The sequence below is a fragment of the Mus pahari genome, chromosome 3 (genome assembly GCF_900095145.1).
Source record: "Mus pahari chromosome 3, PAHARI_EIJ_v1.1, whole genome shotgun sequence".
NCBI lineage: Eukaryota > Metazoa > Chordata > Mammalia > Rodentia > Muridae > Mus > Mus pahari.
Window position 1 is genome coordinate 18,750,640 of NC_034592.1, and position 17,701 is coordinate 18,768,340.

The 17,701-nt window shown below is 55.0% G+C and overlaps 1 protein-coding gene across 2 annotated transcripts in view; it reads left to right on the top strand.

The window, feature by feature from the left end:
• The first annotated feature begins 860 nt into the window (after positions 1–860).
• Positions 861–17,701, top strand: part of Ass1 (argininosuccinate synthase 1) — a 49,810-nt gene continuing 32,969 nt past the window's right edge. Inside the window, exons 1-6 of one of the 2 annotated variants that reach the window (XM_029536004.1) lie at positions 861–955; positions 5,237–5,340; positions 7,171–7,280; positions 8,971–9,039; positions 11,140–11,328; positions 16,703–16,759. In XM_029536004.1, coding sequence (XP_029391864.1) covers positions 7,176–7,280; positions 8,971–9,039; positions 11,140–11,328; positions 16,703–16,759 — 420 coding nt within the window. In that variant the 5' untranslated portion in view covers positions 861–955; positions 5,237–5,340; positions 7,171–7,175. The remainder of the gene's footprint in view (positions 956–5,236; positions 5,341–7,170; positions 7,281–8,970; positions 9,040–11,139; positions 11,329–16,702; positions 16,760–17,701) is intronic. The other variant, XM_021193097.2, reaches the window with a different exon arrangement.

Here is a 17,701-nt window from a genome sequence, read left to right on the forward strand (position 1 = left end):
CCCAGAGTCTAAGGGCGAGGCAGTAAGGAAGGCAAGCTGGGTAAGACATGGGCATGGAGCCGGCTGAGGCTTGGAATCTAGACCTACCTGGGGGGAGATGACCTTGCTGTAATCCTGGGCATTGAGGTTCACTGGGGCAGGGGCTGTCCTGTGTGTTGCAGGGCTCAGGCCAAGCTGGGAAGCCTCTGGCACGGCCTTCTGGCTTATGTGGGCCACAAGCCCCGGGTTCACGTTACAAGCCAGCAGCTTCACCTCTGTGAACCTCAACCTTCCCCATCTTCTGATGGCTCAGCAGACAGACAGGCTTTGATTCACTATTTACTAGGAGCCCACGGCGATCTGGGCAGGTGCCAGGCCCAGGAGAGACAGCCAGGACCTTAAGATGGCATCCCCAGCCATCCTTGGCCAACTCGTTCGCATTTTCTCTTGTGAACCCTTGGCTCTGGCTTGTGGGCTAGCATCAGGTAAAGCAAGGGCCTCTGAGGGGCAGATGCTTCAGTCTTTAAATGGCGTGGGGGTACACAGCTTCTGAGCCTAAGCAATTTGCATCTTCATTCCCGCCTTGCAGCGCTTTCAAGGGTTCTTGCAAGACGGCTGCGATCAGCCTTGCTAGTCACGCGGGTTCCAACCTCTGCCGCCCTCCCAGGCGCCACCAGCGGGTCAGGATCAGGGGACCTAAATTGCAAGAGCCCACGCCCGTGCGCCCCCGGGAGGTCGTGCTGGCGCCGAGGGAAGAGGGAGGGGCCAGCGGGAGAGAGTGCGGGCCACGCCCACCCGCAGGTGGCCTCGAGCCCTGAGAGGCTGGGAGAGGGGGCCGGGCCCGAGGGCGGGGCCTTTCTCGCTCCGGTCCCCACGTGTCCCAGGTTCCTGCCCCCCAGGCCCTGTGCTTATAACCCTGGATGCGCGCCTCTCTCAGTCCTGCTCCGCCGTCTGCCACTGCCGCCTGGGCTCACTGGTAAGAAGTTCCGGGCCTTTCTTGGTCCCCACTCTCTACCCAGGGTCTCATGACCGAGGGATCCCAGAGGGGGCGAGCAGCTGCAGGGGGTGGGCGCAGGGCGGCCCCCGAGTGACCACGCAGTTGGTTGAAGGAAGGAGGCTGATGTCCGGGGCGCTGTGACGCACGCGTTCCTCCCGCCTAGGGAACAACCCATGGAGGAGCACAGGTCCCAGGGTCTCGGGAGCAGGAGGACTATCGAGGTCCCCTCTGGATTTTCACGATCCTCTGTGTGCTGCGAAGGCTTCAAGTAGAACCCCGGAGAGTCCAGAGGGTTGGGGGCTTCCGACTCCCTCTCCCTGGATCACCGGTCTATGTACGGGCTTGTTTCTTAAAGTGAGCAAAAGGTCCAGTCCCTCTTTGCCAATAGGGGCTTGGGCGTGTGCCTTTCTCCTGAGTCTGACAGTGCCCTGCTCAGGTGGACACGCGGACCCTGCCTCCCCGGCCCGGGTCCTTCCTAGACTGTGACTGGTTTCTCTTCTCCGTGGGGTGCAGTGCCAGGCTCAGTCTGGGTGGGGCTTCTAGTCAGGTTTCCTGCTAGCTGGCTGGCTCTTTGGGAGGAGCCCCTTCGCAGGAAATGTCTGTTTCTGGGTTGTTAACGGCTTGGGCCCCTCTCCGGGAAGGCAGGATCACAGAGAAATAGAGGGAAATCTTCTCCAGGAGAACTAACCTGCACTCTCAGTATTCCCCTCTGTGAAGTGGGTCTGTCAGGCTGTCTACAAGAGCAGCTGGCAGGAGCAGACCTGCCCTTTCCCCAGGGGTAGAGCAGGAAAACCCTTCCTTTGATCCCTTGCTTTGCATCTCCTCCACCTGGCAGGTGACCCCTGACGTCAGCCTCAGAGCTCCGGGGCTGCCAGCCTTGTGCCTGGACTCTTGCTGTCCAAGAGTTGAAGTTCAGTAAGCTGTTTTGAGGGCTGTGGCCAGGGTCTGCTCACTTGCTCACTGGGTCTGGGATGAAGACCTGAAAAGATAGGGTCCCCCCTCAGACCTCCCCAACCCCCTGCTCCCCCACCCCCCTCCCCCGCCCCGGACAAGGCCTTCAGAAGGGAGAAGACAGTGGAGAAACCCAAGAGCTTGGCTGGGCAGAGACCGGAATAGCCTCCATTTCAAACGCCCCCTACCCTCTCCCCCTCCCACTATAATCCAGCCAAGGCTGGGAGCACTGGAAGGGCCTCAGGGCTGCCCAAGGAATTCTGACTCTACCCAGTGCCCATGGAGTCCATAAATGAAGGGCAACTTCTGTCTACTACCCACCTCCCCCATGCACAGAGTAGGACAGAACAGAAAGCCCTATGCTCTTAGCGCCTTTGGTCAAGCGTTCCACCCCCCTGCCTGCCTGCTCTGAGCTGAGGAAGCCAGACACTCCAGGAGCCTTGGGGTGGAGCCACACCCCGGCCCACCTGCTGCATTTTCTCAGGGCCCATCTCCTATTGACCTTGGACGCCCCTAGGTCAGCCGGATCCCTCCACCGGGCTGTGAACACACCACTTCTGGAGTGAATGTGGGCAGCCGTGCAGAAAGAGATAGCTTGCTGAACTCTGGGTCTGAGGCATCGGTTTTCACCGAAGGTTTTGGGCAGAGTTCATTTCCCAGGACCTGGTTCCCTGCTTTTTTAAGACTGGGTCCTCCCTAGACGTGGACAATGGCTGGGCACCCAGAGCCTCAGTTGGTAGCATTAATGAGTGGACTAGCGTGTTCTTCTAGTGTTACTGGAGCTGTTAGCATCAGAGCACGGGCCCTGGCTGTCCCTGAAAAGCTGCGCTCTGCGCTCCGCTAGCTTTGCCCCGTAGCCCAGTTAAAGAGACAGGTGTCAGTAAGAGGCAAATGAAGGACATCTGGTCTGTATAACTACACCAGGAAGAGGAACAGATGACACCACTCCAAGTCCACCGTTGGCATCTTTACACAAGGTTTAGGTTTTAACAGGGCAAGCACCATCAGGAATTGCTCAAGAATGCAATCCCGTTCAAGGTGTGGCCCGGCCATCGTTATCTTAGCTAAGTGGTCAGAACTCTGTGACATTGGCTCTTGGTTTGTTTGCTTAGATATTTTTGAGACAAGGTCTCACTATGTGGCCCTGGCTGGTCTGGAACCAGGCTGGCCCCAAACCCACGGAGATCCCCTTGCCTCTGCCATTCAAGTGCCGAGATTAAAGGTGTGCACCACCATGTCTGGCCTCGGGAGAAACGTTCCTCCTCTCACTCTCCCCAGAGCTCCAGGTTTTCCCTTCCCCCAGCTTGGGAAATTCCTGGGAATTCCCTTGTTTCAGTAGTCTGAGAGTCACGTGCCTTCAGGCCTTCCAGGACAGCCACACTAGATAAAGGTTTGAGTCTCTCACCAGAGATTAGTAAAACCCACTTAGTCTCCCTCCTTGCCTCCTTCAGGGATGAAGGTCAGAAACCCATCAATCAAATATAAACAGGCTAGATCCAGTGGGAGGATGGTGCGCCTCCTGCTGATCAATATTGGTATTGCAGTCTAGCTTTATCAGACACGAAGCTGCAGAAGGGGTCTTCTGGGCCAGGTCCAGTCAGGGTTTTAAAAGAACAGTAATGACAGACCAATTAGAACTGAGTAATCATGGCAGCAGATAGAGCCGGGGTGGAGGAACAACCCAGGTAGCTGTCTAGTCTGGTGATGCGTCACCAGGGCAGGAAGCAAAGGGTAAAAAAAAATCCTAAGAACCAGGGAGTGACTGTGGTCAGCCTGGGCTCATGTTAGTTAACAAGGTAGGTGACACTCTGTGGCATCAGCCAAAGCCAACAGGCCAGTGCCCAGGAAGCACCTATCAGTCCAGCCAAAGTACTCGCCAGTCCCAAGAAGGCTTGTGTGGCTACCGTGACAAGAGCAAGAGTCACATGCATGTTATCCTCAGGGACCGACTGCTACTGACACCTATTCAGATTGAGAGCCAAGATGATCTATATGTGCCCAGCTCACAGGCTTGTGGCTTCAAGCCCAGCATGCGTGCACACATGTGCACACACTCAGGTGCACACCACAAGTACACAGAGTCACTTTCTCAGGCACCCAATCTTAGGGGTACAAAGATACACACCAGTGCAGGCACACACATTGCAGGCCTGCATGTGTGCTTCTGGGCACACAGCCCCTGCTGGACACAGCCCTGGCTGAGGCCGAGCAGGCAGGGCAGGTGTCTGACCTACCCCTCCCCCCTTTCACCCTCGTGGCTCCCGGTGTCCTTGGAACAGGCTGGGAGGAAGCAGTAACCATTAAGAGCTGGGTGAATCGCGAGGGGCATCCATTCCCCAGTTGCCCTGAGATGCCTGAGGACTCCCTTACCACCCGTTGCCTACCTCTTCCCTCTGGCACCTCTAGGGGGGGTATCCAGGCTTGTCCTACAAAGATCAATAGGGCACATGACCCAGTTGATCTGGGTTTGGGGGCCTGGCTATTTCCCAGCCTAATAAGGTCTTGGCAAGTCCTGAGCCTCGATTCTTCTGTCTAAATTGAGGCAAACGCCTAATTAACAAAAGGATTCGGCATAAGATGTATCTTTTGTTTTATATCTGGGGGTGGGGACAGAGGTCAACACTGTCTTCCTCAAATCACTCCACATTCTCCCCCTCTTTTGTTCACGTGTTATGGGTGGGGTGTTTTGACTGCCTGTATGGCTGAGTGCTGCATGTGTGCAGTACTCATAGAGGCCAGAAGAGGGCGCCAAATCCTCTGGAACTGGAGTTAGAGACTGGTGTGATCCCTCCATGCAGGAGCGGGGAATCAAACCCAGGTCCTCTGCAAGAGCAGCCAGGGCTCTTAACTATGGAGCCGTCTCCCCAGCCTCCTCTCCACCTTGATGTTTGAGACGTGGTCTTCCGCTGAACCCAGAGATTACAGATTAGGCTAGAATATCTGGCTAGTGAGTTCCAGGCTGCCTGTCTCTGCTTCTGGGGTTAAAATGGTTGCCAGGGATCTGAACTTAGCTCTCAGCAGGAATTTATCCACTGAATTATCCATTCAGCTTTAAAATGGTTGCCAGGGATCTGAACTCAGCTCTCAGCAGGAATTTATCCACTGAATTATCCATTCAGCTCCTGTGCTTATTGTCTGGAGTGTGAGGATGGCTTCCGGTGATGCGTACAGAACTTGACAAACCGGATGATTTGCGGACACGCAGCTAGGGGCTGAGGTGCAGTTCGGTGGTAAAGTGTGTGCTTAGCAGAAACAGGATTGTGGGGTCCATCCTCCGCACCACCACAAGGTCTCCATGTCCCTTGACAGGTCACTCAGCATCAAGTGACCTCAGGGGTCTCACTTTTACAGAGTGGTTCATCTGGCCAGGAAGGCAGACTACGGACTCCAGGGACCTGTACCTATAATCCAAGGTATTTTCCACCTTTGTCCTGCCTCCCTTCTCCCTCCTTCCCTCCATTACCCATGGCCAGTTGCCTAGCTGCCGTTGCCATGGGCACCATCATCCGGCTTCAGGGTCAGGGCCCGCTGAGTCACCTGGCAACCCAGGTCCAGGGCAGCTGGCTAAGGGTGGGCAAGCAAGTCGCTGCCTGTTGGAGACTGCAGGCAGTCAGGGGTATCAGTCCGTGCACCAGCAGTATTGTTCCTGAGGTGTTTGCAGCAAGGCCTGCCAGAGGCCTCCAGGGCTGGCTAGAGAGTGGGCCTTGGGAGGAGGATGTTTGGGAGACTGCATAGTCCTTGCTCCAACTCCCGAGTCCATCTGCCGCTGTGACTAGCTAAGCCCTGCGCTTAGTGCCCGGTGGCCTGGGAAAGCCACTGGAGCTTCCTGGTAGTGATGGCAACCAGATGAGCCCCGCTGTACTCCCTGGGTCTGCAGAGGGCCATGGTCCTTCCCAGCGACATCTAATAAGGACCCTAGCTGACTGCCCTAGGGCAGTGACTCTTGCCTTCCCAATGCTGGGACCCTTTAATGCAGTTCCTCTTGGTGTGGTGACCCCCTCAACCATAAAGTTATTTTCGTTGATACTTTATAACTGTAATTTTGCTACTGTTATGAATCGTAATGTAAATATCTGATCTGCCACCCCTGTTTGAGCACTGTCTTAGTGAAAAGTGGGACACGGAGACCTGGGTCTGCAGCCTACTGACGTAATCACCTGGCTGGCGGCTGAGCGGCAGACCCTGAGCTTCCTCTGTAGGGTCTAGAATGATGGCTGGCTCTATAATAGCACCTACTCTCAGGGCTACATGCAGGGCATGCTGGGATGCACCCCACCCGAGGGCTCTCACAGAGCCCTCTGGGCAGAAGAAACAGCTGCAGGAGCAAAATAGACAAGACAGTCCTAGTACCTTCTGGAAGGTTCTGTTAGTTGAGAGACAGGTGGCATTGTGGTCGCATGCCTGTGGGGGCTGCTGGGAAAGACGGTCAAGCTACAGAGAGGCAGTCTGCCTGTCTCGCTCCTCTCTGTGCTGGTTTCTCCATCTGGACTCGAGCGAACCTGCCTTTAAACCCTTAGAGAATTGAATTGACAGAGATACTGAGAGTCTCTCAGATCCCTCAGAGTTACTACCCCCTTAAACACAGTGTGACAGGATACCTCGAATTCCAGTGAGTGCAGAAGGGAGAGCAGCCTGGGACCAAGTATCCTCTCCTGTGGCCTCCTGTCCACCCAAGGCCCGAGGCGGCGTCTATTGCTGGACAAGGAGCCAAGGAACAAAGCCAGGCCTTTCTCTTTGACATTGAGCTGCTTGTTCTATGACCTTGAACACTGACCTCCCGGAAGCCCCACTGTCTACCTGTGGAGGCTCAGAGTGATATACACGTGTGACCCTGCAGGGCACACTTTGCTTTGGCAAGGAACATTCTCAAGTGGGCGGCATGATGACAGCTGCCTGCTGCTCTGGCCTCAGAGCCCCACCCCCACCCCCCGCTGTACACATCCCTTAGATGCTGGCCTTGGTCCAGCCGCTCAGTCTCAAAGGCTCACTTTAGCTGGTAGGGTCTGACTCCAAGATCCAGCATTCTTGGATCCCATGTGGGACATGTGCAGAGCAGTCAGGTCAGGGACCCCCCCCCCCGGGAGGGGTGCATGTGGGAAAATGGATATTCTGTTCCCAGCATCCCAGTTGTTTATCATTCAAGGGATAAAGCTGTCCAAGGCTGCCCAATGGGGCTGGAGCCAGGAGGGACTGAGCAGGGCTGACCTGCTACATTGTACTTACATCTTTCTTGCTCCTTCCAGACAAGATGTCCAGCAAGGGCTCTGTGGTTCTGGCCTACAGTGGTGGCCTGGACACCTCTTGCATCCTCGTGTGGCTGAAGGAACAAGGCTATGATGTCATCGCCTACCTGGTGAGGAGGTGCCCTGCGTGTCCACCCCTCCCCCACCGCTCCCCTCACTGCCCACGCGTCACTGTCCTCTGCCAAGCCTTGCTTTTTTCTCTCTCTACAACCCTCCTGAGACAGAAGGGAAACAGCCTCTCGCTCGATGAGCTGCCTCCATTCTTGGACCAGAGAGGGCTGGCTCTCAGGAAGGTGATAAGGATGAAGGCCACCAGGCGGGTCCTTAGCTTGCCACTGCTCTGTCTAGAGGGGGTCCCTGTGCTACGAACACTGTCGCTGTCTTCAGACACACTAGAAGAGGGCACTGGATGCCCATTACAGATGGTTGTGAGCCACCATGTGATGGCTGGCAATTGAACTCAAGACATCTGGAAGAGCAGTCAGTGCTCTTAACCGCTGAGCCATCTCTCCAGCCCCAGTACCATTCTTTGCGTAGTCCTAGCTCTCCACGTGGCCTCCCTCCAAGCAGCCTTCAGTTCTGGGATGGTAAATAGGGCATCAGAGTGGCTTTAATGCTACTTCCCCATCCAGGGTCTAGCGCAGACATCACTAATTGAGCCGGTGGCACTTACAGCCCTTCACAGTCTCAGAATCTGTAGTCATGATGTGGTAGTCAGGCAACAGGACAAAGCCCAAACCACAAGTCAGTTCTTGGCTCTCATAGCAGAAGTCCAGGAGACGGAAGTCTTCAGGAGCAGCCGGATCTGGGCACCTGCCTGCCCTGCTTGGTCTCCACTTGGCTTCATTCTTGACCTTTTCACAGTCAGCAAGATCAAAGCCCGGCTGTCTCAGGTTCACTGGCTGGTAGTGGAGCCCAAGGCTCCTCCCACTGGCTGGAGTCAGACCTTGGGGTGCTCCTCTCTATGCCTGCACCTGGGGTACATGGAGGGAGAGGAGAGGAGGGCGTAATGAGCTCCCACCGCCCCGGGGAGAGGATCCTCCCAGGGAAGACGGTCTGAGGAAAGGACTCTGTGGCTGTGGATAGTGATGTTGGCCTTGGGCAGGAGGGGTCTCTGTGTGTAGTCTGCAGCCTTTGTTACCAGCTACATGGATGGGAAGGGGAGGGGAGGGAAGGGGAGGGGAGGGGAGGGGATTGGATTCACCTGGTGAGTGTCAGAGGGGTGTGTGTGTGTGTGTGTGTGTGTGTGTTAGCACTACAGTCCCCAGAGTTGCCACCTGGCAGATTGAAAGCTGAGCAATCTGACAGGAACTTACAGCTGGGCCTTGGGACGATCCAGGTCCTGGAGAGCAGGGCCTGTGGGTCCAGGTGGGGACCTGGGCAACAGGCCCAAGTCAACAGGCAGAATAGGTTTAGCACCTCTTACTGTGCCTGCTGCCCACCCAAGTGCTAGGATAAGCTGGTCCCCTCCTGTGGCCCCCTCCTGTGGCCAGGGCACGTATTGCATGGGCTCAGGGAAAGCCTCAGACCTGTGGATAATTACAGCATGTAGTTGTGTCCCAACCACCTGGACACCAGATGCAGCTTTGACAGGGAAGCCAGTGTCTTGCACGCAGCCAGGCAGCCTCTCAAGTCTCCCCGTGGCCCCTTTCTTTCCTCCTGTCACCTCACCAGCCTGAGGCACCCCTTCTGTGACGGCTGATGGAGACTGTTTATGGGTGGTGGCTAGCCGGCCGGGTTCACCCAGGGGCTTCACGATTCTCTCTGCCCTGGGCTTACTGACCTATTTCTGCTCCACAGGCCAACATTGGCCAGAAGGAAGACTTTGAGGAAGCCAGGAAGAAGGCGCTGAAGCTTGGGGCCAAAAAGGTAAGATGTTGGAGGAGGGGCTGTGACGGGAGGGGCATCAGAGCTCCTGTCCCCCACATCCCCTCTAGGAGGGCAGGGTCAAATATGCAGCTTTCAGATAGATGAGCACCACCCGACCATCTGTTCGTCTGCCTGTCTGCTCACCAGTCCATCTGTCTACTTACCTACTAACCTACCTACCCCATCGGTCCGTCCACGCCTCTGTCTGTCATCCGTCCGTCCAACCCCCATTCATCCTTTGGTCTGTCTGTCCCTTTTTTGTCTCTCTGTTCTCTTTTCCATTCTCTCCCACATCTACCCATCATCCACCCTACCTGTGCATTCCTCTTTCAACTGTCTGTCCACCTACCTGTCCTTCCATCCTTTTAACAGACTCAGGAAAGTCCAGCTAGGGCAGTGTTGGTTGTGTCTCTGACCTCTGGTAGACAGGACTCCATGACAGGTGTAAGCAATAAGGAAGGTGAGTCACAGATGGCCCCACTCCCACGACCTCTCGGTGCCGTCTGTGACCTGATCCTAGTGCAGTGAGCTTCACACTTGAACCCTTTCACTTGGGGAAAGAATAGGAGACACTCCAGAGGTAGAAAAGGCTAGCCCAGCCGCCTGGTCAGAACTGACCCCTCTGCAGGACACTGGCAGTTGCTTGGCACTGCAGGGCTCCGCAAACACGTCAGAAGGGGTATTGGGGAGTCACAGGCCCAAGTCACACACTGGCCAGAGCCTGGAAGGAGAATTTCCCTCTGCACATGAGGGACTCAGGGGAGGGCTGCCTCGTCCCTATCTAGGCTGAGGGGAAACACTCTTGAGGGCACGGACAGGGGTGAGCTTGAGCCACTGTCTGCACGGGACTCTGTGTGGTGCCTCTTACTCTTAGCTCCTTTGGCCTCACCAGCCCTCCGCATGTCTACATTGAGTCTGCTTTGCTTGGGACATTTGGCTTTGCCCATTATTACTTTTAATAAAAGATTTATTTCTTGAGCCGGGTGTGGTGGCGCACGCCTTTAATCCCAGCACTCGGGAGGCAGAGGCAGGTGGATTTCTGGGTTCGAGGCCAACCTGGTCTACAAAGTGAGTTCCAGGACAGCCAGGGCTACACAGAGAAACCCTGTCTCAAAAAAATTTTTTATTTCTTTATTTTTATGTATATGTGTAATCTGTCTTCAAACACACTCAAAAAAGGGCGTCGGATCCCCTTACAGATGGCTGTGAGCCACCGTGTGGTTGCTGGGAATTGAACTCAGGACCTCTGGAAGAGCAGACAGTACTCTTAACCACTGAGCCATCTCTCCAGCCCGCCCCCTCCACCGTAACTTTCCTGTTGCCTATATGAAAGCATCCTTAACTAAAATAGCAAATAGCAACCCAGTCCTGATGCAGTGTGTTATATACTTCAAATTTTATTATGTGTACGGGTGCATGTATGTCTGTATACTATGTGCGTACCTGGTGCCTGAAGACATCAGAAGGTGTTGGGTCCCCTAGAACTGCAGTTACAGATGGTTGTGAGCCACCACATGGGTGCTGGGAGTCAGAGCCGGGTCCTCAACACGACCAGTTGGCGCTCTTAGCAGCTGAGCCACCTCTCCAGCCCCCAATACAATTGGCTGTCACTGGTCTCTCTAGAAGGGTCTTCCTTCCTCAGGACTGACTGGGTTTCAGAATGCATACATGGCAGCTTGGCCTGGACATTTAGAATGTTCAGCAGAGTCCCTGGCTTTACGTACTTGCTGTTCCAAGCTCTTTCCTCACTGAATCTAGCAATTGTGACAACGATATCTGCAGTTACTGCCAAGTCCCTTCTAGGGATGTTCACCTCTGGTTGATAGCTTCTGTTTGAGATCTTAGGGGACACCAGAGTTCCGTCCTGTTGGGAAGGATGCTAGATAGGTTATTAGGGTTGATTAGTAATGTCTGCAATTAGTGCAGAAGGGAGAGTAGCAGTATGGTTGGCTAGAATTAATTAGTGCTGTATACTACAGCGCAGAAGGACAGGCAGGTATAACCTGTTTTGATCTTATATGGCTATTGGTATGGCTAAGGGCTCCTTGTATTCCCTTTGGACCCCACTCCTTGCTAGGCTCACAGCTGCTCTCCCCTTAGGTGTTCATTGAGGATGTGAGCAAGGAGTTTGTGGAAGAGTTCATCTGGCCTGCGGTCCAGTCCAGTGCACTCTACGAGGACCGCTATCTCCTGGGCACCTCTCTTGCCAGACCTTGCATAGCTCGCCGACAGGTGGAGATTGCCCAGCGTGAAGGGGCCAAGTATGTGTCTCACGGCGCCACGGGAAAGGTAAGGCTAGGGATGGGTGGGCGGATCCGGTGACTATAGGGAGGGGAGGGAGAGCAGGCTGCTGAGGATCCCAGAGCTGGCCAGGATGAAGGCTGGGCTGCCTGAACAGTGGTGGCCCCTTCCATCTGCATGCTGAGTCGTCTGTGCTGGGGTTCCCAATGGAAGCCTTGTCACCTACTTGGTAGACCAGGTTACACATGCGTCAGCCCCAGGTAAAGCCAAAGCATGTGTCACCATGGGATATAATACAAAAAGCTAAAAAGAGTTGGGGGGGGCAGGTAGGTTCTGAAGGGCAGGACTCTAAGGACGCAGTGTACCCTGCTCCTCCCAAAGGCCCACAGGGCTGTGTTTGAAACCGCCCTCCCAGCAGCCCCAGGGACTCGTTCCTTGGCTTGTAGAGACCTCAGTGGTGCTCCGGTGTCTTTGTGATGTCTGTTCCTGTCTCCTTTCCTTGAAAGCTGCCTTCCCAGATAACCGATACCTTAATGGCCTCTCTGAAACCCAGCTCCCTCTGTGAAGACCAAAGTCGCATTCAGAGATCTGGGGATTAGACTTGACGTTTTTTGTTGGTTGGCTGTCCTGGAACTCTCTATATAGACCAGGCTAGCTCACAGACATTTGCCTGACTCTGACTCCCCAGTTCTAGAACTAAAGGGTTATACCACCACACCTGGCCGTGGCACCTGGCTTTGAGGAACATCTTTGTACATGTGCAACACAGGCTGGAGAGGACCCCGAGGGGGATAGGCAGGGCTCCTAACTGCATTGATGACTCCTAAGAGTGGGCCCTCAAATTTAGTGGGTGCCATGGCAGTAGCCTGGGACAGGACATGCCTAACCGTCCTGCCATCTGTAAACGCACAAGGCTTACCACCTGGCTGTATGGGGCTGGTGATGATGCAGGTACAGGAGACATGCAGCTAAGGTTGACCTAGAAGCGCTCACCTGAGGGTGCTCCCAGGAATAGCCAACGACCAGGACGGCACTGGGCGTTTGTGGAAGCTTGAGCACCTTCATTGTCTTGGACTCTGTTCAGCTGGCTTGTGGCTGGAGTGTCAAGGGTAGGGTGCCTCTGGGCCACGGACATAGTTGAGACCCTTAAGTCTATCGCCTGCCCGTGGGAAGCCCAACAGAATGGCACCTGATAAGACTGCAGAAGGACAGGGCCAGGAGCCTCGGGGCAAGGGATAGGAGGAAGATTCCCTTGTCTTCATGATGTCTGTACTCTGGGGATGAACACAGGTAGACTTAGTGCAGAAAGCCAGGGAACCGTGTCTCTCAGGCAAGAGGCTGTGGCAACAAATGGCCCATGAGGACACAGAGTAGCTATGGGAGAGACATCAGAGTCTGAGCCCAGTCTGGGCAGTTCTCCCCAAAAGCACGTTGGCGAGCAACTCTCCTGAGTAGTAGCCGTAAAATGGGGGAGACTGGTCAGCCGTCTTCCCACTCCAGAGGGTCCTCTGGTACCCAGTCTGCTTAGTTGCTAGGAGACCAGATGAGGAGAGATGGATGTGGCAGGCTATATGGGCAGCCGATGTGTACCACCTTCCCTAAGACAGCCATGGTGGCAAAGGTGGTCAGACCTTGGGCTCCGAGCTGTGCACTCAGCTCAGCTAGCATGCCACAGCGTCCCCATCAAGAGTGAAACTGCCACCCAGCTCCTAGACCATTTTGGAGAGATGGGTGAGGACGTGGGTCATTAAGAACAAGCGTCTGCAGAATAAGGCCTCTGAGACACTGCATCTTTCCAAATGAACCAAACTGGCATTAGTGAGCTCCCCACCTTGGGAGGCATGCAGGCTGAAGGTCCATCCCAAGGCAATCGGCTGTGTACAACGAAGGGCTGTATTTCCTTTTGGTTCTGTCTTGAGTGAGGCAGAACCCAGCCAGCCACAGACAGGCCAGCTAGCTGCAAGAGAGTGGCCACTTGCTGTGCTATATGCATATGGCCACCAGAGGGCACCAGAGGCTTACGTTTGAGGAAGCATATGGGCACCAGGTGATGATGATGATGACTGCAAACCCCCCAGGCTTGGGTTCACTGCAGCTGTTTTACAGGGCTTCACCCACAGGGCTCTAATCTTTCCACAGGGGTCCCACAGCTGCTTTGATTGAGTCTGGCAGGGCCCCACTTTTTATAGGGGAGACAGTCCAACTTGAAATATCTCAGGGCCTCCCTGATACCAGCAGCAAGAAGACCAGTGAGACCGCCAGGAGCCAGCGCCACTTTGGCTCTGCTGTCCCTGGTCTGGGTGTCCACAGGGGTACTCCTATGCCTGTCTCCACATGTACATGGCTCCAGGTGACACACACCTCACCTCTTTGCCGAGCCCACAGCCCCCGGGAGACAGTGTCTAACTAAGTACTGGGGAATGAGAGGAGGCCTGGAGAGGTTCTGGGCCCAGGCTGGGGCTTAGCCCTTGGATGCAGTGTCTGACTGCCTGGAGCAAACACTGGTGACTGCACATGTCAGAAGCAGTTGTCCCAAGAGAATGGTAGAAACGGTGATGGAGAGGCAGAGCCAGGCTGGGGGTGGGTGGGTGGGTAAGGAGATGCTGAAGGCAGGTCCCAACAGGAGATTGGCCAAGTCCCACTGAGGAGGGGGGACTCCATAGCCAAGGTGTGCCAGGCTACTGGGACCTCAGAGCAGAGAGGACCTTGGGTAACCTCAAGAATGAGTCTCCGGCCTTTGCGGGGGTGGGGGGGAGGGGAATGGGGTGGGGTTGGTGATATGCCTGTAGCTGTCTTGATCTGGATGGTTTTGGAGCCAAGGCCTGGGGTGTTCTTATAGCCTGGAACTTGCTATGTAGACCAGCCTGGCCTAAAGCTCAGATGCCCCTGCCTGTCTTCTGAGGGCTGGAGTTTAAAGGCTTGGCCAGGCTCCTTGTTTTCAGTGGTCTCACTGTGTGCCCCAGGCTGCTGGTCTTGAACTTGTCATCTTTCTACCTTAGCTTCTCCCTACTTGGAGTCTTTACAATATTATCTGTCTGTCTGTCTGTCTGTCTGTCTGTCTGCCTATCTATCTATCTATCTATCTTGTGTGTTTGTGTGTGTGCCTTGGTGGTATGTGATGTGTGTGCTACATGTGTGAATTAACCCACAGAGGTCAGCAGAAGGCATTGGATCCCTTGGGACTGGGCTATGGGTAGCTGTGAGCCACCGTGTAGGTGCAGAAGAACTCATGTCTTCGGCAAGGGCAGCAAGTGCTCTTAACTGCTGAGCCATCTCTCCAGTTCCAACACTGAGATTTTGTATGTCTACCATGACTCTTGTATGCCAGGCCATGGTGCAGCCAGATGGGGGCGCTGTGGCACTAAGAGACACTGAGCCAGCAGGGGCGCTGGCAGGATGTGTCAAACATCCTGGAAGAAGAGCAAGAGTTAGCCAATGACACTGAAAGACTGTATAGCCCGGGCTGCAGGCACAGCCTGTGCAAAAGCCCAGGGACAAGGTGGCTCTCTCTCCTTCCAGCAGCCCAAACCAGGGAGCATCATTTACAAAGGCATCTTTCTTATCCTTGGCCGCTCCACTGTGTGATGCTCAGAGCATGCGTTCCCCGGCCTCTAGATTTGAAAGAAAAGCCTGGAAATGTGAGCCGAAGACTCCGGGGGTGCAGGGGTATTTTTGTAAATGGCACCATCTGTAGGGCTATCCCAGGGCAGATGGGAGGTGCCCCCCTTCCCTACCCTCCCATTCCCATGGGTGCTCACCATGGTACACGCAATGTGCACATGCGTGTGTAGACATGTGTGTGACTTGACACTGTCTGTCTCCCCATCCCCCACCTGGGCATGCTACTAGGAGCTGCCCCAGCACAGGAGTCCCTCGCAGGGTCGATAAAGGGAACTCTGGGCCCTAGGCTCTTGCCTGGGACAGACTTTGAATCAAGAAAGCCTGTTTGTCCAGCTTTTCCAGGCTCTCGGCTTCTGAACAGATGGGTGTCCATCCCCCTGCCGTGTCTGGGTCAGCAGACACCAGCCCAGTCGGGCCCAGCTCAGGAGGCACAGGCTGCCTTTTGTGTTGGCGAAACTTGAAGCCGTGGGGAAAGAGTGGCCAGGCCAGGTAGCATTTGGCCGTGCACAGCAAAAATCCTAGGAGTCAGCTTTGTGCTAAAATGTTCTGATGTGTGGATCCCGGAGAAAATGCGGCTCTCCACACCTCTGCCTCAGTGTCCCACTTTGATGGGGACAGCACAGCCCCACCCGTGGGCAGCCCCATCCGTGGAGATAATGAGCTCATGCCTGCTCAGGATGGATGTGATACCTGTGTGACCCTGGGCACTGGCTCCTCATCTGCGGTCCACTGGCCCCTGTGACTGCCCTTGTGATAGTAATAGGAGGTGCCCAGTGTGGGGACTGACTAGAGGGGGTGGCTGTGGTGCCCTGTGTCCGAGAGGCTCACTGACAGCGGCTCTCCACAGCTCCTGGCTCCGTGGGGAGGGGCTGGCACCAGGCTTTCCGCACCACCTGACAAGACTCTGGAAAATGACATGTTATTCCCACCGATGCCTGGCTGCGTCCGTGCAGTTTTCACAGTAGGCGAAAGGGGCCTCTATTATTTCACAGTGCCTGAGCCTCCCTCTCTGTGAGTGGCAAAGCAGGCAACACGGAGGAGACAGTATCCCTGGCAGCCTGTGCCCACCCTGCCCCTTCTCCTCTTGTCTCATGGGAGTGCTCAGGATGGCCGTATACGGACATGTCTAAGGGTACCAAGGCCCATGGTTGGGGGGTCTGGCCCTGCCTCACGGGGACAATCATCTGTTTGTCTTGTAGCACTGTGGCCTTCTGGGCCTCAGTCTCCTGTTTGTGCAGAGAGAGGCCGAAAGCAAAAGGCTCTAAGTCACTTGGTTCTGCCCACCGCCCAGACAGCCACTATAGCATTGGGGAAATGGAGGCCTAGGGAATGACAGGGATCACCACTCTGTGGGTGTAGAAGATCAAAGCGCGTGGCTGGGGCAGATGAGGGGCCCATGTTTTCCTACTTGGAGTCTCCTGAATTCAGGTCTCCAACCCCAGAGGAAGCACACTCCTACACGGACCCCCCGGACGGTGCACACGTGCACACACCGTGCCCCAGACAGTGCACACCCTCACAGACAGGTCTCTTGACGAGCATGTGCTCCGCCGTCAGCCTCGGTGCCATCTAGTGTGCCAGCCTTCCTTCCGCCACATGCGTGCTTCCTGAGCACCGAGGCGTGCTGAGTGCCTCTCGGGGAAGCTCTGGTTACCCCTTCAGTATCTGTTTCTTTGGTCTCTGTCCTTCAAAGAAGGTAGCACATGTCAGGGAGAGAGGAAAGCCCGCTGCCGTTTGTCCTCCATTCCTTTGTGATCCATCCATCCCGTAACTCTAATAAACCCCTATCCTCCCATTCCAGGGGAACGACCAGGTCCGCTTTGAGCTCACCTGCTACTCATTGGCACCCCAGATTAAGGTAAGATGTTACTCCTCACCCGGTGGACCGTGCGAGAAGGACATGGGTGTCCAGTGACAAGGGCAGGGTCCTTATGCTGTTGACTCTTCTCTGTGTCACCCCATGGTGCCCATGGCTCCTAAAGAACACCAGTAGAAGGGGTGGCAGTCTCTCGGAAGGTCGCCGTCTCCCTAGACAGTCTCTTCTTGGAGGGACAGTCTGGGTCCCCGGGAGCCACTTGGTATCTTTGGTATTCCCTGGGTGCAGGCCAGAACAGCTCTGAGACTCAGTCCCTTGCTGTTGCATTCCCACCCCTTTCTGGATGTTTGTGGATGGCCCCCTCCATGTCTCAGTAATTGACTGTCCCTGCCTTTGGCATGCCCCCTGCGGTGTACAAGTGAGTATGTACCAGCCTGTCGTCTCTGGTCACCCTTGACCCTCCAGCTTGACCGGCCCGGGGCCTCTGTCTGCTTCTCTCTCCATCCATTTATTTCTTCCCTAATTCATTCCTTCAGTTTGCTGAGTGTCAATACCATGCAGGCCGCAGACGCCACCCCCAGGGAACCTGTCGATTTTTCTAGTTGCCTCAATTTAAAAATAAAATAAAATAAAAACTGGGCATAATGATACACACATTTACTTCTAGCAGTCAGGAGGTAGAGGAAGGTAGATCGCTGTGAGTTAAAGGCCAGCCTGGTCTATATAGTGAGTTCCAGGCCAGCCAAGATCCTATCTCAAAAAACAAGGCGAACCGGGGAGTGGTGGCGGCACATGCCTTTAATCCTAGCACTTGGGAGGCAGAGGCAGGCAGATTTCTGAGTTCGAGGCCAGCCTGGTCTACAGAGTGAGTCCCAGGACAGCCAGGGCTATACAGAGAAACCCTGTCTCAAAAAAAAACAAAAACAAACCAATATATATAATTAAAAATTAAAAATAAAACCAAGGAGAGAGAGAGAGAGAGAG